The 21601-nt window shown below is 38.5% G+C and overlaps 1 protein-coding gene across 4 annotated transcripts in view; it reads right to left on the bottom strand.

Annotated features, from left to right (window-relative positions):
* Nucleotides 1–21601, bottom strand: part of SLC4A8 (solute carrier family 4 member 8) — an 829308-nt gene that overhangs the window by 61497 nt on the left and 746210 nt on the right. For all 4 annotated transcript variants that reach the window (XM_049783361.1, XM_049783360.1, XM_049783363.1 and 1 more), the window contains 5 exons: nt 19141–19301; nt 11034–11222; nt 10143–10231; nt 2273–2430; nt 1365–1452 (listed from right to left, as the gene is read on the bottom strand). In XM_049783361.1, coding sequence (XP_049639318.1) covers nt 1365–1452; nt 2273–2430; nt 10143–10231; nt 11034–11222; nt 19141–19301 — 685 coding nt within the window. The remainder of the gene's footprint in view (nt 1–1364; nt 1453–2272; nt 2431–10142; nt 10232–11033; nt 11223–19140; nt 19302–21601) is intronic.

The raw sequence follows: 21601 nt of genomic DNA, 5'->3' as shown, positions 1-21601 counted from the left end.
TGCCAGGGCAGGAGGGAAAAAACAAAAATACAAAAAGCACAAAACCTTGGTTATTTTATATATATATATTTTTTTACCTTCATTTATTATTATTATTTTTTTTTTATTTACCTATCTATTTTGGTCGATTTCTCTCTTTGGGTGTGATTATTGAAATTGTTGTCCCCAGTTATACTTATTTTTTCTCTTCCTCTCTTTTCTTTCATTATGTGCTATGCCATGTTTCTTATTTCAAGACCATGGTGTGTTTTTTGTTTGTGTGCTTGTTTTTGTTGGTTTTTTGTTTGTTTTGTTTTGTTTTTTGTTTTTTTTTTTTGTGGTGCTTATCGATATAGCTGGAATCCTCACTGGATATTTGACACTTCTTTTGGTACTGGTGGAGTGTTTCACCTTCTCTTTCTCCTTCACCTCCCAAATCGATGATGAGAGCCACTAGAAGGATTCCGCCCATTTTCGGGGTATTAGACTCTTACCCCAATTTATTACTTTTTTCTTTTTCAGGCAAAACCACGTAACTTGAAATAGCTGGTCTTGCCTCCAGTTAGAGGGGGAAATAAGGGAGGCCTCAAGACCAAACAGGTGCAAGATTACTAAGTAATAGGTTAGATACAGAGGGGACCACATATTCTAGCCGCCCTGGGGGTGAGGGAAGAAGAAATGGGAGGGAAGACAAAAACGGACGGGTAGGGATAACAATTCGGTGATGGATGGAAATCCCTCCTGATTTTATGTAAATATGTACCTAAAATATTATTGTCAACAATATGTAAGCCACTATGATCAAAATAAAATTATATTATAATAAAAAAAAAAACAAAAAAAATAGAGAAAAAAAAAAGGTGCTCCATGAAATAAGTCTTCCAAAGAGATCTCATAAAACCAAAAAAAAAAAAAAAAAAAGAAGGGCCCGGAGAGATAGCACAGCGGTGTTTGCCTTGCAAGCAGCCGATCAAGGACCAAAGGTGGTTGGTTCGAATCCCAGTGTCCCATATGGTCCCCCGTGCCTGCCAGGAGCTATTTCTGAGCAGACAGCCAGGAATAACCCCTGAGCACCGCCGGGTGTGGCCCAAAAACCAAAAAAAAAAAAAAAAAACACAGCTGCTGAAAAATGACATGAAAGCCTTGCTTTGCAAATGATGAACAGCATAGTCTTGACTAGGAAATGTAGTGGTGTTCAGCACGGAAGCAGCCAAAATGTCTGATTTTTCTCATAATTTCACATTACAGTACCTAAGTTCAACTTGACTCTCTGTATAAACAGTGTGGATGCATCAACACAATAATTAACACAGTGCCTAGATACAGATATAGTAGAAACTCAGTATTTATGAGATGAATGTATAAAAAGCAAAAACAGCACATACTTCATCTGTCATGATAGTGGCCATGGATCTGCCAATCTCGTGGTACTGCTGACCTTTTCCTACTGGTCCCAATAGGATAAATAAAAATCTGTCAACACATATAGAAATGAAGTTATATAAGTAAACATAAAAAAGTGATAACTTACTGCTATCTAAAGAGCCAAACATTTCTATCTCCTATCAAACATTTTATCATGGGACCTCAGTAAAAGTAGATAGCTTTGGAAACTATTTTTATGACTCCATTCAATAATATGGTTATATATAATAGGGATTATATTATTTTATATGACCATATTGTAATATGGTCATATAAAATAGGGGTTCCACCGACAATTACTTATTATAGAAAGAAAGCTTTTTTTTTTCAAAACATAGCATACATTCAAGGATAAGTAAATCTCATTCATTGCTCTAATAAAATTATGGGCAGATGTGAAAGAGAAAGAAGCTGAAATGAAGTGCTATAGAAGAGTATAATTATGTTCTGGACATCTGAACTCTGTAACTAATGGATCACCTAGGTCACTACTTTCAGAATGTATGAATAGTTTTGAACAAATGTAGACATATTTGCACGCCATGCAAATCCTTCCAGATCTAACTATAGAGCAGGGAAACTAGGACAATCTTCCCATTATTACAAATGACTGACCTTTTGCACTTCAGTTTCCTTTTCTAAGGGTGTAAGTAGAGTGTAGCATTCATCATAAAAGTCTTAGAATTCTTATGCACTTAGAATAATTAATTAGATAAATATTATATAAATTAAATATTAAATAATTAAATATATACCAGTTTCTAATATCATTGTTGAAGTTTAGATATTTTCAATATTAATTAATCCTAAGTTTTGTCAGTAGCTAGTTTCTTCCATCAGAGTTCAGCATTGTTGCATTTGTCTTTACCTTGTTGGTATAGGTACTTCTGTCAGGCCTGAGAGAAGAACAGCTGGAGATAGCCTTACAAAGGCAACAATGGGGTGATCCAGAGTGTCCACCTCTCCAACAAGGACATTTGAAGCCTCTGCCCCAGAGGGGATTTTTTTCATAAAATGAAGGTCCACCTGAAAGTCAAAAGAACCCTCTAATGACTTGAGAACCATCACCTAGAACATCAATTACCCTCACCTCTGTACGCCTTATATCCATGTAATTTTATATTTTATCATACTATTCTTTACAAATACTATTCCATTTGATCTTACAAAATCCTGTAAGGCATATAAAACAGCAGTCTTAATAATCCCACTTATTTTTCAAAATGAAGCAACTGAGTGGCCATAAGGAGATACACCTGAGGCCCTACATTTAATTTGTAATACAGAATGGCTACCTAAGCACTAATGCATGTACCTGATGGCCAAGAACCTATACCATAACACTAATTAGTGAACTGTCAGGCTTTTATTGCCAGGCCAAGCATCACTAAGTGTAGCTGCTTCTAAAACAAGAGACAATGTTAACTTGTCTAGGACCACCGAGTTTTATAGAGAGAGATCAGGTGCTATACTTTTAATTCTATTATACTATACTTTCTGAGAAAAAAAATAGTTTGTTTTGTTTTTGAATTTCTGGGTCCATTTTTCCTTTTAATTTGAAATATTGAGTAAGAGAGGGTCTTTAAAGACTGATGGAGGGAACTAGTTCTTTTACAGTGGGTGTGGTATGGTGGTTGTGGTATGTGATATTGTATTACTAAATCATAACTAGTCATGTAACAAATGCTATTTCTATTTCAAAAAAAATTTTTTTTAAAAAGTAGAATAGCTACGCCTGCCCAGTGGGGCCCAACTGTGAGTGCTGCCTGTGTGTGTTTGTCTCCTGTCCTGTCTCCTGAACCTCTTGGGAGTGGCCCAAAAAGGGCCCAGAAAATTCACTCTCCCAGAGGCTCCAGAAGAGCACGGGAGTGTAGTGAACACCAGTGCAACAAGAAGAAAAAAATCACACTAAGAACTGTGCTGGATCACTGAAGCACAGCATTTCTCCCCAGACTGTCTTCTCTGCTGCTCGGGCCTAAAATTTGATCCTGTGTGAGGCTTCATCCACAGATGGTTCCCCTTGCTTGGAGGCAAGTCGACCCACAGAGAAAGGGCGGAGCCAGAGGAGCGTGGCTGCGCACATCATTTAGCCAATGAATACCACAACACGTAGAAAAACCCACAATACAAATGTGACAATGGAAACAATGCAGGCCAGCATCAGACATAGAGAATGAAGATGACAATTCTGAGGACCGGAAAACGGCCAACCAACTAACCAATCTCTCAGATAAGGAGTTTAGACAAGAAATATGGAAGATGCTCAAAGAACTCAAAGAAACCATGAATCGAGTTGAACAGAACACTAATAAGAACCAAGAAAATATGAAGGCAGAAATCACAAAACTCCAAACTGAAATAACAGGTCAAATAACAGGCCTGAAAAACTCAGTAAATGAATTGAATGACAAAATGGATAAGCTCTCCAACAGGGTAAAAGAAGCTGAGAATAGAATTGGTGCTGTGGAAGATGAGATAAATAACAACTCCATACAGCGGGAGAGATTGGGAAAAAAAACTTAAAGCAAATGAACAGACAATAGAAAAATTAGTGAAAGAATGTGAACATATGAAAATAGAAGTCTATGATAAGCTCAACAGAAACAACTTAAGAATCATTGGAGTCCCAGAGACCCAGGAACAAAATTTCAGGAAGAATCAACGGTCAAGAACATCATTAAAGAGAAACTTCCAGAGCTAAAGAATATATGTGATCAAATCCTGATTACCCAAAGAGTACCAACTAAAAGAGACCCCAGAAAAAATACCCCAAAACACATCCTAGTCACAATGATGAATCCCACAGATAGAGACAGAATTCTGAAAGCAGCAAGATCAAAAACAGAAATTACATTCAAGGAAACATCCTTGAGATTTACAGCAGACCTGTCAACAGAAACACTCAAGGCCAGAAAGCAGTGGTGGGACAAAGTGACAAAACTCAATGAAATAAATGCTTTGCCTAGAATACTGCACCCAGCAAAACTCACTTTCAGGTTTGACGGAAGAATACATGATTTCACAGACAAACAACAGCTCAGAAACTTTAGACTCAAAACCAGTCTTAAGAGAAAAACTGAAAGACCTACTTTAAGACAAGAATGACCAAAAGACACACCAAATTTCGATATAAAGATGGCAATAAATCCCAGGACAATTCTTTCTCTCAATGTCAATGTACTAAATGCAACAGTTAAGAGACACAGAGTGGCTAAATGAATCAAAAAACTCAATCCAACCTTCTGCTGCCTACAAGAAACGCACCTGAATAGTCAGAACAAATATAGACTCAAAATAAAAGGATGGAGGAAAATTATCAAAGGAAACAACACCCATTAAAAATCTGGAGTGACCATACTAATATCAGATGATACAAATCTGATACTCAGGAAAGTTGTAAGGAACAAAGATGGACATTTTGTATTAATCAAGGGGTATGTACAGCAGGAAGAAATCATACTCATAAACATATATGCACTGAATGAGGGGCCAGCAAAATATTTAATACAATTGTTGACAAATCTAAAAAATAATATCAATAACAACACAATAATGTGGGGGACCTCAGCACGGCTTTGTCAACACTGGAAAGGTCAACCAGACTAAAACCCAACAAGAATATAATAGACCTGAGAAGAGAAATGGAAGAAGAGGCCTATTAGATATATATATAGGACACTCCATACCTAGAAACCTGCATACACATTTTTCTCCAATGTACATGAGACATTCTCCAGGATAGACTACATGCTGGCACAAAAAACATACCTCCATAATATCAAGAGGATAGAAATATTGCAGGCTACCTTCACTGACCACAAGGCTCTGAAATTATATGTGAATTCCAAAGGGACACAGAAGAAAAACTTTAACACCTGGAAGTTAAACAGCCTCATACTCAATAACCAGTGGGTCCGAGATGAAATCAAAGAGGAAATCAAAACTTTCTGGGAAACAAATGATAATAAAGACACAAATTATCAGAAGTTATGGGACAAGGCAAAAGCAATACTGAAAGGAAAATTTATAGCTTTGCAAGCACACATCAGGAAGAAAAAAGGGGCCTACCTGAATAGCTTAATGACGCAGCTCATAGAATTAGAAAGTGCTCAACAAAAGGACCCAAAAATAGGGAGACAGCAGGAAATAACAAAGCTGAGAGCAGAAATCAACGAAGTGAAAACCCAAAAAACAATCTGAAAGATCAACAAAAGCAGAAGTTGGTTCTTCGAAAAAATAAACAAGATTGATAGACCACTGGCAAAACTATCAAAGAAAGAGAGAGAGAGAGAGAGAAAGAGAGAGAGAGAAATTTGATAACTTGTATTAGGAATGAAAAAGGAGAGATCACTACTGATATGGCAGAGATTCAAAGGGTAATCAGAAACTACTTTGAGAAACTCTATGCCACTAAAAATGAGAACCTGGAAAAATGGATAAATTCTTGGACTCTTACAATCTTCCATGGTTGAATAAAGAGGATGTAGCATATCTAAACACTCCCATCACTATTGATGAAATTAAAATGATAATCAAATGTCTACCCAAAAACAAAAGCCCAGGCCCAGATGGATTCACTAATGAATTCTTTCAAACTTTCCAAGAGGAACTACTACCAATCCTGGCAAGACTCTCATGAAATAAAAAAAACGGGAACACTTCCAAATAGCTTTTATGAAACCAACATCACCTTGATACCTAAACCAGACAAAGATGCTATGAAAAAAGAAAATTACAGATCAATATTGCTGATGAATGCAGATGCAAAGTTCCTCAACAAAATCCTGGCAAATAGGATTCAATGCCTCATTAAGAAGATCATCCACTACGATCAAGTAGGTTTCATCCCAGGAATGCAAGGATGGTTTAACATCCGTAAATCTATCAACATAATACACAAGCAAAATAAAAATCACATGATCATATCAATAGATGCAGAGAAAGCATTTGATAAGGTCCAACACCCATTCTTGATCAAAACTCAGCAAGATGGGAATGGAAGGAACCTTTCTCAATATAGTTAAGGCCATCTAACACAAGCCAGTGGCAAATATTATCCTTATGGAGAAAAACTAAAAGCCTTCCCTCTAAATTCTGATACAAGACAAGGCTGTCCTTTCTCACCACTCCTATTCAACATAGCACTGGAAGTACTTGCTATAGCGATTAGGCAAGAAAAAGGTATCAGGGGAATCCAGATAGGAAAGGAAGAAGTCAAACTCTCGCTGTTTGCAGATGACATGATACTCTACTTAGAAAACCATAAAGACTCTACCAAAAAGCTTCTAGAAACAATAGACTCATATAGCAAGGTGGCAGGCTACAAAATTAACACACAAAAATCAATGGCCTTTCTATACACTAATAGTAATAAGGAAAAAATGGACATTAAGAAAACAACCCCGGGCCCGGAGAGATAGCACAGCAGCGTTTGCCTTGCAAGCAGCCGATCCAGGACCAAAGGTGGTTGGTTCGAATCCCGGTGTCCCATATGGTCCCCCGTGCCTGCCAGGATCTATTTCTGAGCAGATAGCCAGGAGTAACCCCTGAGCACTGCCGGGTGTGGCCCAAAAACCAAAAAAAAAAAAAAAAAAAAAAAGAAAACTACCCCATTCACAATAGTGCCACACAAACTCAAATATCTTGGAGTCAACTTGACTAAAAATATAAAGGACCTATACAAAGAAAACTATAAAGCTCTGATCCAAGAAATAAGAGGGGACACGCGGAAATGGAAACACATACCCTGCTCATGGATTGGCAGGATTAACATCATCAAAATGGCAATACTCCCCAAAGCATTGTACAAATTTAATGTGATCCCTCTAAAGATACCATGACATTCTTCAAAGAAGTGGATCAGGCACTTTTGAAATTCGTTTGGAACAATAAACACCCTAGAATAGCTAAAGCAATCATTGGGAAAAAGAATATGGGAGGAATTACTTTCCCCAACTTTAAACTTTACTACAAAGCAATAGTTATCAAAACAGCATGGTATTGGAATAAAGACACCCTCAGATCAATGGAATAGGTTTGAATACTCAGAGAATGTTCCCCAGACATACAATCACCTAATTTTTGGTAAAGGAGCAAGAAATCCTAAATGGAGCAAAGAAAGCCTCTTCAACAAGTGGTGTTGGCACAACTGGCTAGCCACTTACAAAAAATTGAACTTAGACCCCCTAGTTAACATCATGTACGAAGGTAAAACCCAAATGGATTAAAGACCTCGATATCAGACCTGAAATCATAAGATATATAGAACAACACGTAGGCAAAACACTCCAGGACATTGAGACTACAGACATATTCAAGGAGGAAACTGCACTCTCCAAGCAAGTGAAAGTAGAGATTAACAGATGGGAATATATTAAGCTGAGAAGCTTCTGCACCTCAAAGGAAATAGCGCCCAGGATACAAGAGCCACCCACTGAGTGGAAGAAACTATTCACCCAATGCCCATCAGATAGGGCCTAATCTCCAAAATATACAAGGCACTGACAGAATTTTACAAAAAAAAAAAAAAAAAAAAGCATCTAATCCCATCAAAAAATGGGGAGAAGAAATGGACAGACATTTTGACAAAGAAGAAATACAAATGGCCAAAAGACACATGAAAAAATGCTCCACATCACTAATCATCAGGGAGATGCAAATCAAAACAACTATGAGGTATCACCTCACACCACAGAGATTGGCACACATCACAAAGAATGAGACCAAACAGTGTTGGCGGGGATGTGAAGAGAAAGGAACTCTTATCCACTGCTGGTGGGAATGCTGTCTAGTTCAACTTTTATGGAAAGTGATATGGAGATTTCTCCAAAAACTGGAAATCGAGCTCCCATATGATCCAGCTATTCCACTCCTAGGAATATACCCTACAAACACAAAAATACAATACAAAAATCCCTTCCTTACATCCATATTCATTGCAGCACTATTTACCATAGCAAGACTCTGGAAACAACCAAGATGACCTCGAACAGACAAATGGCTAAAGAAACTGTGGTACACATACACAATGGAATATTATGCAGCTGTCAGGAGAGATAAAGTCATGAAATTTTCCTATACATAAATGTACATGGAATCTATTACGTTGAGTGAAATAAGTCAGAGAGAGAGAGAGAGAGAAATGCAGAATGGTCTCACTCATCTATGGGTTTTAAGAAAAATGAAAGACATTTTTGCAATAATAATTTTCAGACACAAAAGAGAGAAAGGCTGGAAGTTACAGCTCACCTCATGATGCTCACCACAAATAGGGATGAGTTTAGTTAGAGAAATAACTACATTTTGAACTATCCTAATAATGAGAATGTATGAGGGAAATAGAAAGCCTGTCTAGAGTACAGGCGGGGATTGGGTGAAAGGAGGGAGATTTGGGACATTGATGATGGGAATGTTGCACTGGTGATGGGTGGTGTTCTGTTCTTTACATGACTGAAACCCAAACACAATCATGTATGTAATCAAGGTGTTTAAATTATATATATGTATATATATACATATATATATAAGTAGAATAGAAATGAAAATGACAGTACTGCAGGTAGGGCATTTGCCTTGCATGCTGCCAACCTTGGTTCAATCTCCAACTTTCCATATGATTCTAAGCTGGCCAGGAGTAATTACTGAGTGCAGAGCCAAGAGTAACCCCTGGGCATTACAGGATATATAATCTCAAAACCAAATAAATAAATAAATAAAAGAATAGATGGGGATATAGCTCTGCAGATGAGTGCCTGCTTTACAAGTACATATGTGAGACACTGAATTTGGCTCCCAAAACTACCCCATTGTGAATTCTCAAAAAAAAAAAGTACAATACTTTAGTTCTTGGTCCAATATTTCAGTTTTCCTAAACAAAATACTGAGCCTTTGTGTTTTATTACTTACAACACTACCTAGAAAGATAGTGTCCTGAATAGACTAGAACATGCACAGGCTGGTGGTGAAGATGCTACTAAGATATTCTTCAAATACTGATATCTCTTGTCCAAGAGTTTTAGCCAGAAAGTAGTTTCAGAAGACTGTAGCAGAAACAATGTTTAAAAATTCGTGTAGTGGTGCTGGAGAGATAGCATAGATGTAAGGCGTTTGCCTTTCATGCAGAAGGTCATCGGTTCGAATCCTGGCATCCCATATGGTCCCCCAAGCCTGCCAGGAGCAATTTCTGAGTGTGGAGCCAGGAGCAACCCCTGAGCACTGCTGGGTGTGGCCCCAAAACCAAAAAAAAATAAATTTGTGTAGAGCGGGGCAGAGTGATAGCACAGTGGTAAGGCATTTGCCTTGCACACAGCCAATACAATAGAGATGGTGGTTCAGATCTCAGCATCCCATATGGTCCCCTGAGCCTGCCAGAGGTTATTTCTGAGCACAGAGCCAGGAGTGACCCCTGAGCAATGCCAGGTGTGACCCAAAAACAAAAAAAAAATAAATAAATAAATCTGTGCAGATAAGGAGGGCCTAATAGAAAGCAGGTACTAAAAGTAGCCCAGGAAATTCAGGAAAAGTATGTCAGCAGCTAGTCTCAGATGTAGCATGTGAAATTTGGGAAGCACACTGAATTCAACCTTATCCGGGCATGAGCAAATAGGCTTTCATTTATGCAAAAGAGACTTTGGTGTTAGAGAAAGTTTTAAAACATCAAAAGCTTCCTCTGTTTTGAAAGTGAATTTCTGGGTTTCACTGGAGAGTTAATAAGACAATCTACATGTCTCTCTGCTCACCTTGTAATCCACAGGACTGTGCTCACAATTCATTCCATTTTTTACTTCAAGATTTGTAGTTGGAGCAGACTGAGGAGACACAGTTTGACCTATTTGAAGAAAATCAAACATAATTCTCTGTCCTTTCTCCCTCTAACACCCTATCCAGCACCAAGTGACTATGACTAGAGCATAGCCCACACAGGTGAAGATGACTATTAAGCCAGGACAAAAATTGTTATATCCTTAATTTTAATAAGTGGTACAGAAAGACAGAGATCTTACTGTCTCTGCACCTTCTTCCTGAACACATGTGTGATTCTGTTTTCTTCCTCTACTAAAGTAGTAATCTTCAACCAGGAATATGAGATCATTTGGGAGAAATAAAAAATATCTACATATTCCCAAGAATATCCCCTGGAAACTGTAATTTAGTAAATGTAGAGAAGGAAACCAATATTGATTAGGCCTTGCCTGACAGTAAAAATGTCACCAATAAGCAGCTGAAATTCACTAACTATATATAACTCACTGTATACCTACCTAAGATTTTATGTAGATTAACTTATCAAAATTTCCCAATAAACATAAGGAATAAGTATTAGTATTATCCCTATTTTTTTTTACAACTGAGAAGAGAGACTTAAAAGCATTTAGTTTTCCTAAACTCTTGCCTTTTCAAGTGGGAAATGAGAATATTAAAAAGTCTCTCTTTTATTTGCCTCCCTAATCTAGAAAAGTATACACTCCTAAAATGCTCTAATTGATTATTGTGGCTCCAAACTACTCACAAAGTGGTTAACACTAAGTCTAGTCCTTGAGGAGGGTGGAAGAGTATAGAGTCTTACTAAACACTAGTTTCTAAATGTCTTATTAATAAAAAGAAAAAAGAGACACTCCTAATAATCTCACCATTTTTATCCATTGAATGTGGATCAGACTGTTTCTTGCCAACTTCCGCAAAGGAACGAACAATGGGGATGAGGTTATTTCTCTTCTTTTCATTCTGGTGATGATGTTTTTTAAGAAGAGCTTCTCGCACTTTAATCCTCATGCTGTCATTCAGGTCACTGGACAGTTCTTGCTGATCCAGGATTAGGTCTGGAAAATAGGTACTAACATGAAGACTCAAACTGACAGCTAAGGAACCCAAGGAGGTCAATATCAGGAATAGTGAGGAAAGGGGCAAGGATTGTGGAGTTACAGAGGAACAGTGTCCATTTTAGGATTGGAAAGAGCCATTTGAAGATGGCAGCTATGTCATGTTATTCAAGCAAAAAAATCATTATTATTAGGTATAGAAACTATTGCACACTTAATATGTAAGAGAAACTATTCTATAATCCTTATATACAATATCTAATCTAATCCTTATAAAAACTCTTGAGAAGTAGGTGAATTTATAATAATTTTTACAGAGAAAGAAACTGACACCCAAATGTAAGAAAATTCCTGGTCATTTATCTAGTAAACTGCAGAGCAGAGGCACAAATCCAGGACTACCTGATGTGGAAGTTACATCATTATCCTTTCTTTATTGTCATCTGTGAAATTTTCTCAAGTTTGTTTTGGGAGGAGCACATCAGCAGTGTACAGGACTTACTCCTGGGTCTGTGCATAGGAACCCCTCCCCATGTTGTCCAGGGGATGAAATGCAGTGCCAGGGATTAAACCTAGGTCATTCACATGTAAGGCATGCGCCTTACTGGCTTTATTATCTTATTTCTTCAGTCCACTTATCAAGGATTTTTAGCATTTCTGTATTTGTCAAGAGGAACTATGAAATGGTGGGAAGGGAGGAGAAAGAGATGTCCTAGAGGTGACACATGACATGGAATGTGCCAGGGGCATCTTGGTGGTGGTGAAGATACACTAATTTTGTTCATCAGAACTGTGACAGTTAATACTTATTGTAATTATGTTAGCTAAAGTACAATTTAAAAAGAGAAACTGTAAGTGAGAATTCAAACATTATTATTTTGTTTGTTTGATTTTGGGGCCACACATGGCAATGCTCAGGGGTAACTACTGGCTCCATAGGCACAAACGATTCCAGGCATGCTCAGAGAACCATATGAGATGCTGGAGATCGAATGTGGGTTAACCACGTGCAAAGCAAGTGCCCCATCCACAGTGCCATAGCTCCAACCTAAAACATTACCATTTACAGAAAAAAATTAAGAATAATTAAGTTAATTAAGCAGCCAGATAATTATCACCAAGAAAAATATTTAACAGGTAAAGTTTAGTAGAGTTAAAGATTAAAAAAATAAAACCCAGTGCCTGCTATTGAGAGGCAGTGGACACAGCAGTCAATAGTAGAAGTTCTAAAGCAGTGGTCCTCAAACTATGGCCCGCGGGCCACATATTGTATTTGTATCTGTTTTTTTTTTCTTCATTGCAAAATAAGATATATGCAGTGTGCATAAGAATTCGTTCATAAGTTTTGTTTTTATTATAGTCGAACCCTCCAATGGTCTGAGGGACAGTGAACTGGCCCCCTATTTAAAAAGTTTGAGGACCCCTGTTCTAAAGGGAGAGAGGGAGAGAAAGCACAGATGACTTGACCCTTAGTACCGTAGAGTCATGCAGCACTGCAAGGAGTTACCTTTGAGCACAGAGCTGGGAATAGTCCCCAAGTAATATCTGGTATGGCCCACACCTCAGCCCTCCCCCACAAAAAAATAGTGATTTAAAAAAAATAACATTATAGACTTTAGATATATATTCTATTCTGATTTTCTGTGTGCTATTTGGACAAATAACAATCTCTCAGTATCTTAATTTCTTATTTATAATACCACCCATCTTAGAAAGTTGTTAAGGAAAATTAAATGATAATATACATAAAGTACTGATTCAGAGTCAACATTTTATATAGTTTTACCACTTTATTTACCATCAAATAAATATGCCAGATTTCAAATAGATGAGGCATAGCAATTTTACTTCAACCCTATATACAAGATTCTGAGTCCAAGTCCGTGATTATTAAGTGCTAGGAACAAAAAATATTCTATTTCAAATATTCAAGCTATATATATTTATATTTTAGTTTCTGTAGAATAACAGCCCTGGATGGGGCTGGATGGTGATGGATGGACTGGCCTTTCTCCTCCAGCTTGAACCACATGCCTCCAAGCCCCTTCAGGCGGTGGGGCTGAGGGTTCAGGATAGAGGGGAGGAGAAAACTCACAAGCAGTCAGGTTTCAGGAAACATCAGCTTTATTCAAAGCCCTAGCCACCACATGTGTGGCCTATCATAACCTTTCAAGCCATCTCCATTATTGGCCCTGTCATTGTAACATGTTTCTTCTACCTCCATCCTGCCAGCTCTCCTCTTGCTGAATCTCTCCCAACCTATCTCTCCTCACAATCTCTTTCCTGCCTCTCAGGCAAACCTCTTGATATCTCCCAAAGATCTTTCCCAGAAATGGGCAGGTCTTACTAGCATGTAAGGTTACACAGGAAGAGTGGGGGATGGATTAACAGTTGAACGAAAATAAACAGGCCAGAGCTATAGCACAGTAACAAGGTGTTTGCATTGTACACAGACAACCTGGGACAGACCTGGGTTGGATTTCCAGCATCTCAGATGGTCTCCTGAGCCTGCCAGGAGCGATTTCTGAGCATAGAGCCAGGAGCAACACCTGAATGCTGCTAGGTGTGCCCCAAAATAAAAAATAAAAAATAAAAAAAAGGAAGGAAGGAAGGAAGGAAGGAAGGAAGGAAGGAAGGAAGGAAGGAAGGAAGGAAGGAAGGAAGGAAGGAAGGAAGGAAGGAAGGAAGGAAGGAAGGAAGGAAGGAGGGAGGGAGGGAGGGAGGGAGGGAGGGAGGGTAGGAGGGAGGGAGGGAGGGTAGGAGGGAGGGAGGAGGGAGGGAGGGAGGGAGGGAGGGAGGGAGGAAGGAAGGAAGGAAGGAAGGAAGGAAGGAAGGAAGGAAGGAAGGAAGGAAGGAAGGAAGGAAGGAAGGAAGGAAGGAAGGAAGGAAGGAAGGAAGGAAGGAAGGAAGGAAGGAAGGAAAAGAAAATAAGCATCTACAATAAGTCCTCCTTTGCTTGCTCTGTTTTCTCTTATATATTTTATAATTTGTATATACATATAAGTTTGTCTATTTTTTCACACTTTTCTATCATTTGGTGTTTGCAAAAGAAAAATTCTTCAGGGACCAGAGAGATAGCACAGCGGTAAGGTGGTTATCTTGCACGCAGCTGATCAAGACGAATGGTGGTTTGAATCCCAGCATCCCATATGGTCCCCGGTGCCTACAGGAGCGATTTCTGAGCATAGAGCCAGGAGTAACCCCTGAGCGCAGCCAGGTGTGACCCAAAAACCAAACACAAAAAAAAAAGAAGAAGAAGAAAAGAAAAAAAAGAAATATCCTTCAGGAGCAGGAAACGGCTCAAAGGTTTACAGCATGTGCTTAGCAACACCTTGTCCCCAGCACTCTGTGGTCCTCCCTGCAAGCACCTCTAGGATCCAGGATGTCAGGATGACCCTAGAGTACAGGAATGCTCAAGCCAGGAGTCACCCCAGTAATACTTCAGTAATCAAAATATAAACAACCAAACAACAAAAAAAATCCTTTCAAACTTCCCTGGATTATTTATTGTGCTTAGCCCTCAATCCAATAGCAACACTCCTCTAAGAGACACAGATGAGAATATCACAAGGAAGATAGAGACAAATCTGAGGTTAGCGGATAACAAACACCTAGAGTGGGTTAGAGAAGTAAATCATACTGAATCACTAGTTCAATCCTAAGCAGTACATGGACCTCATTTGGAGTTGAGTAGTCCCTGAGCACCCCAGTTGTAGACCTCAAGCAAAGCCAAATATACCAAGAGCCATAAGAAGCTGGTGAAAAGCTGGTAAAAGTAAGGAACAATCCCTACTACCTCACCCTCCACCAAGAGTCTCTCTCAGAAGGATGTATGGCACTGCTACCACATGATTCAGAATTCTGAATTCCTGAACTGGGAAAACAGAACTGTTGAGCACTCCTTCTCGGCCTTTTACCTTTCTCTCTCCAACCAACCCACAAATTCGTCTTAAACTACGCTAAACCGTAGTTTAAGTTTAAAGTAACAAAATTACCTAGTTTCTATCCTTAGCCCTCTAATTTTCCTTCTTGATGATGTCAACCACATTAAAGATTATAAATAAAAGTTTCCTATTATCCAAGGACCTGCATAAATTATATCATACTTCTCAAAATTGGATGGATCTAAACTCCAATTCTCCATTAGAGATCTCCAGCCTGATGCCCTTCAATTGCTAGAAATCAATACATATAAAATAAAAATCTTTCTCATTCCCACAAGACCTGTTAATTTTTGAGCCAACCAGCCACCTAAGTTAGAAGCATTAACTAATTCTTCCCCTATCAATTTGTCAATTTTATATAATTACATGTTGTATAATTCTGCCTTCTGAATCTTACGAGAAACTGTGGCCTTCTCCCTTCCTTTCTATCTCCTATTGTCATTACCTGCAGTATGGGATGAACTATGATAATAGTTACACCCATAGACCCCTTCAGTTCATCATATTTATTACTGTTATCATTATCTTTATAAAATGCAAAGTTTGGTCAGCACCCTGTCCAAATATCTCCAATTGTTTCTACAAAGAGTTCTGTTTTGTGGGGCTTTTGTTTTTGTGAACCAAGAAAGTTTTATTTAGAAAGACGTGAGGGGAGAGAAAGGAATAGAATGTTAGAGAGAAAGCACAGGCTTCTCAGAGTGGAAAAAGGCAAGCAAAGAAACAGAGACAAGCAACCATGAGACATGTTGAAGGGAGAACAAGAGCAAGCCTATAAATGGTTTTCTTCAATCCTAGGGGCTTTTCTGATTAACACAAACCTCTCAAGGGACCCTCATAGGATTTCAGACACATAGCCTGTAACAAAATATAAATGTGACCCCAATGGATACAAATAAAACTACAAGAGTTTGGGGCCAGATGGTGGTGCAAGCCGTGGGGTTTTTACCTTGCATGCACTAACCTAGAATGATCCCTCGGCATCCCATATGGTCCCCCAAGCCAGGAGCGGTTTCTGAGTCCATAGCCAGGAGTAATAACCCCTGAGCGTCACCAGGTATGCACCCCCCCAAAAAAAAAAACTACAAGAGTTTTATTTTACCTAGATAGTAAGAACAGTATTTCCTTGGATTTCCACATGACCCAGAACAAGTGGAGAAATATTTAATCAGACCAGCCAAAAAGAATCAAGTTAAGGGAAAAATCCTCACACACTGGCAGGCAAATATTTCTAAACTTCATTGCCAAAAAACTTACTACTTATTCAAACAAGGAAATTCCATCAGACTTCTCCCAAACATTTTGCCTACATTTTGCTGGAGAAGGATCCTTCTCAATTTTCTCTTTCCTAGCTGTCAAGTCAAAACCTTTAACTCTTTTTTTCTTCACAACTCCCAGTTGTCCTTTTCTCTAATTATTACAAAAACCTATCTATTAATTATTATATGACTTTTATTAATTGCTGTTTCTCCCACTAGAACAGGGGTCTCAAACTCGCGGCCCGTGGGCCATTTGTGGCCCTCCGTACAACATTTTGTGGCCCTGCCCTAGAGGAATCTTTTTTGTTTTGTTTTAGTTGTTTGGGTCACACCCCCCAATGTTCAAGGCTTACAGTGGATCACCCCGACTTTTCCTCCTGTGGCCCCCAGGTAAATTGAGCTTGAGACCCCTGCACTAGAAGGTGGGTTCACTCAGGATGAAAATTTTATCTGATTTTTATTCTCTTACAACACACAATATCAAATATATAATAAAATAATGTTTTATGAACAAATAGGCAAGTAAAGACTACACACCACATTGCTAGTATGAAATAATATTGATACTATTGTTAAAAATAAATAATTAAAAAAAATTTAAACCAAATATAATTTGTGATCACTTTTAAATAAATGGATTTTTTTATTTGTTTACTTTGGGGCCACACCTGGCAGCACTGAAGATTACTCCTGGCTCTGCACTCAGAAATCACTCCTGGCAGACTTGGGGGACCATATGGGATGCCAGAGATCAAAACCAGTATGGCCACATGCAAGACAAATGTCCTATCCACTGTGCTATTGCTCTAGCTCCGCCCCCCAAATAAATGAAATTTTAAATAAAATTAACTTTAAAATTTTTGTTTTTTTTGTTTGTTTGTTTGTTTACATCTGATTCTGCACTCAGGAATCTCTCTTGAATCTCTCTCGGCAGTGTTCAGAAGACATAAGATCAAACCTTGCTTGGCCAAGTACAAAACTGTGTGATCTCTTCAGCCCCAGATATTTTTTAAAGAAATGGATTTGTTTCGTACATGGAAGGAATGAATATAGAGTATTTTTTTCACATGCACATAAAATGACTAAATGAACACCATGCCTTCTTTTTTTTTTTTAGTTTTAAAAATTATTTTATTTAAACACCAAGGTTTACAAAGTTGTTCATAAGACAGTTGTGGGTTTTCATAACACTTATAAAGTTGTTCATGATTGTGTTTCAATCATACAGTGCACAGCACCCTTCACCAGTGCACATTTTCTGCCACCAATGTCCCTAGGTTCTCTCAGGCCTGCCATTCAGCCCTCTCCCCTGCCTGTCTTGGTGGCAGACATTTTTCTTTTCTTTTTCTTTTTCTTTTTCTTTTCTTTTCTTTTCTTTTCTTTTCTTTTCTTTTCTTTTCTTTTCTTTTCTTTTCTTTTCTTTTCTTTTCTTTTCTTCTCTTCTCTTCTCTTCTTCTTTTCTTTTCTTTTCTTTTCTTTTCTTCTCTTCTCTTCTCTTCTTCTTTTCTTTTCTTCTCTTCTCTTCTTTTCTTTTCTTTTCCCTCCCTCCCTCCCTCTCCCTCTCCTCTCTCTCTCTCCTCTCTCTTCTCTCCCCCCCCCCCACATTTAGACACTGTGGTTTGCAATATAGTTACTGAAGGGCCATCGTGCATATAATTTCATTTCCTTTCTGCACCCAGTTCTTGTCCAAAGTGATCATTTCTAAATATCACTGTCATAGTGGTCCCTTCTCTACCCAGCTACACTTCCCCTACTATTTGTAAACTGTTTTTTCTGGACCTCATCTCTATTGTCTCTGGATATTATTACCATACTATCTTTTTTTTTTTTTTTTTTTTTTTGGTTTTTGGGCCACACCCGGTAACGCTCAGGGGTTACTCCTGGCTATGCGCTCAGAAGTTGCTCCTGGCTTGGGGGACCATATGGGACGCCGGGGGATCGAACCGTGGTCCGTCCAAGGCTAGCGCAGGCAAGGCAGGCACCTTACCTCTAGCGCCACCACCCGGCCCCATCTTTTTTTTTTTTTTTAATACTTCACAAATAAGTGCTATGTCTACGCTATGTCTATTCTATGGCTATTTGGCTCCCTCTGACTCATTTCACTCATTTCACTCTACATCAGGGGTCTCAAACTCAGTTTACTTGGGGGCCGCAGGAGGCAAAGTCGGGGTGATCCTTGAGTGCAAAGTCAGTAGTAAGCCTTGAACATTGGGGGGTGTGACCCAAACAACTAAAACAAAACAAAACAAGATTCCTCTAGGGCAGGGACACAAAATGTATGGAGGGCGAGTTTGAGACCCCTGTTCTACATAATACTTTCCATATCCATCCTTGGATAAGCCATGACTTCATTTTTCCTAACAGCTGCTTAGTATTCCTGTGTAGATTTACCAGGTTTCTTTTATTATTCACTCATCTGTTCTTGAGCACTTCCCATATTCTGGCTATTATGAATAGTGCTGTAATGAACATAGAAATGCAGATGGCTTCTCTGATTTGTTTTTGGACTATATAAACACCATTAATTCTAAATCCTATTAATATGCTTGTGAAATAAGTTGAGAACTTTCTTAATTTCAAAGCCACCCAACAGCTCTGGACATGAAAATTAGGAGGTCAAGTGGCTTCCCATTAGGGACATACAACCACTTAATTATTTCCTTTATAGCATACTTCTTAATATATAGAATGTTCCTGTTTTCCCTCACCAAGCCTTACCTGAAATTTCTTCTATGCTACTTGCTCGCATGTCTAGAAGGACTGTTCCATTAATAAGACAGCTTCTTAGTTCAAAGAGACTGTGCAATGAAAGGGTTGCCACATAAGGTTTACTCCAACGCTCTCCCCCATCCTCTACATCTTCTTCAAACTTCAGCCACCTGAAAACATTACAAATAACTTGATGCCAGATATGGAAAATGAGTACCTTTTAAGAAAACTGTTAATACAATTTACAAAGAAAATATATGAATAACCATACTGAACTGTAATCTAATATAATCAATAATAATTCAGGGTCTCTGGTGAGTAGCTTATAATATTGTAAACTTGTAGATAGCTTGATTTCCATTTTTATTTAGTAAAAATTTAAAAACAGGGCCTGGAGAGATAGCACAGCGGCGTTTGCCTTGCAAGCAGCCAATCCTGGACCAAAGGTGGTTGGTTCGAATCCCGATGTCCCATATGGTCCACCGTGCCTGCCAGGAGCTATTTATGAGCAGACAGCCAGGAGTAACCCCTGAGCACTGCCGGGTGTGGCCCAAAAACAAACAAAAAAAAATTAAAAACATAACAACATGCATTTATAAGCATCAAATGTTATATTCATTATCTCTGGGATGTTAGGATTACAAATAAAATTTTACCTTATTTTTACTTATCTTTATTTTCTCATTTTCAATAACCATAGTTTAAAAATAAATGCAATTATGGGTGGGATGTGCATCAGTAAACCATATATAAGGCAGTGTCTTCACTCCCTGGCACTCCAAAAACTATCTAATCTATATTGTTTGGATACATTGGTTGAATCACATTAATATTATTTTTCTTTATAAAAGTCTATCTGTATGACCTTTACATATTTACAAAAACAGAATGAATAGACTAATTGCCTTTTTTTTATTAGCATCAGATTGTCTGGCTCATTTAATCATTTCTACCCAAAGAGAATGTCCATAGATACAGCAGTTATCCAAGAGAAATGGAGCCACTCTTTGCTAATTACCCAACTTAATCAGGGCTATGGCATGCCAATTTTATATCCATAAGGCTCACTAGTAAATTATTAAGAGCACTAGCCACTGCCCTCATTAATAGGAGGGCATTATTTGGGGTGGGGGCACAAGTGGTAGTGCTCAAATCTTACTTCTGGCTATGCACTCAGGGATCAATCCTATTAGTTACTCAGGGAATCATTTGGGGTTCCATGGATTGAACCTGGATGTATGTATGCATGTATGAACCATGATGTATGACCACATGCAAGGAAAGTGCCCTATCCAGTGTACCATCAGCCCAGCTCATAATCTAAGGGGTTTGCACCTCCATAAGCAAGGTCATCTATCAGAAACTTACTATCAGGCTGGCTATAATTCACAGGTCTTTAATGTTGGACTGTCCAATAGGAAATGAAAGTCTTAAATCTTCTGGTACTTCCTATATATTTAAGCCCAAAGATGCTAATTTTCACTGCAGGAGAAATCAACATTAATGCTATGTTTACTGGACCAGATTCAAGCCAAAATGAACTAGTCAGGCCTTCTTTTTTTTTTGGTAGAAATTTCCATTTTGAGGTCATACAAAGGAAATTTATAATGGATGGGATTCTTTGCTTCTTACAGAAAACCTATCTGCTTTAGGTTTTTTTTTTTTTTTTTTTACTACAACCACTGTGATTTATAAAGTTCTTTATAATTCAGTTACAGACATACAATGTATCAGGTCCAATCCCACCACCAGTGTCAACCTCTCTCCACCAATGTTTCCAGAGTGCATCCTTTACCACCACTCTTTTTTTTTTTTTGGTTTTTGGGCCATACCCGGCGTTGCTCAGGGGTTACTCCTGGCTGTCTGCTCATAAATAGCTCCTGGCAGGCACGGGGGCCCATATGGAACACCGGGATTCGAACCAACCACCTTTGGTTCTGGATCGGCTGCTTGCAAGGCAAACACCGCTGTGCTATCTCTCCGGGCCCTACCACCACTCTTAAACCCCAGCCTGCAGTATAATGGGACCCATTTTAAATTTTGGTTAAAGTTTGGGTCTCTGGATTTCACTGTTGTTGACTTTGGCTTGGATATTTATTTCTGTCCTTTTTTAACACCACCAAAGCACCTAAGACCACTTGACCCCTGACACATCCTTTCATATTTGTTTCTCCTCCTCCACTCAATTTCTTTCCTTCTCCTCACTATACTCTGGGTGTTTGAGAAAACTTCCATATAAACTATTGCATTTCTTCGTGCAGTTATTCTAAATGCCACATATAATTAATATCATTCTGTATTTATCCTTTTTTTCTTCTTAGCCAGGTCTCTTCTTCAAGATGGTTCATGAACTACTCTGGGCCTTTTGTAGACTCCATGTCTGTCAACAAGATCAATTGGCATACAATCAAATCTCCCATAAAGACATAAAAGAGAAATGGGACTGTCACTTGCTAAAAGGCACATGCTG

This window comes from Suncus etruscus, chromosome 11 (assembly GCF_024139225.1).
Source record: "Suncus etruscus isolate mSunEtr1 chromosome 11, mSunEtr1.pri.cur, whole genome shotgun sequence".
Lineage (NCBI taxonomy): Eukaryota > Metazoa > Chordata > Mammalia > Eulipotyphla > Soricidae > Suncus > Suncus etruscus.
The sequence above is the reverse complement of the archived record's forward strand: the minus strand, read 5'-3'. Positions and strand labels throughout refer to the sequence as shown.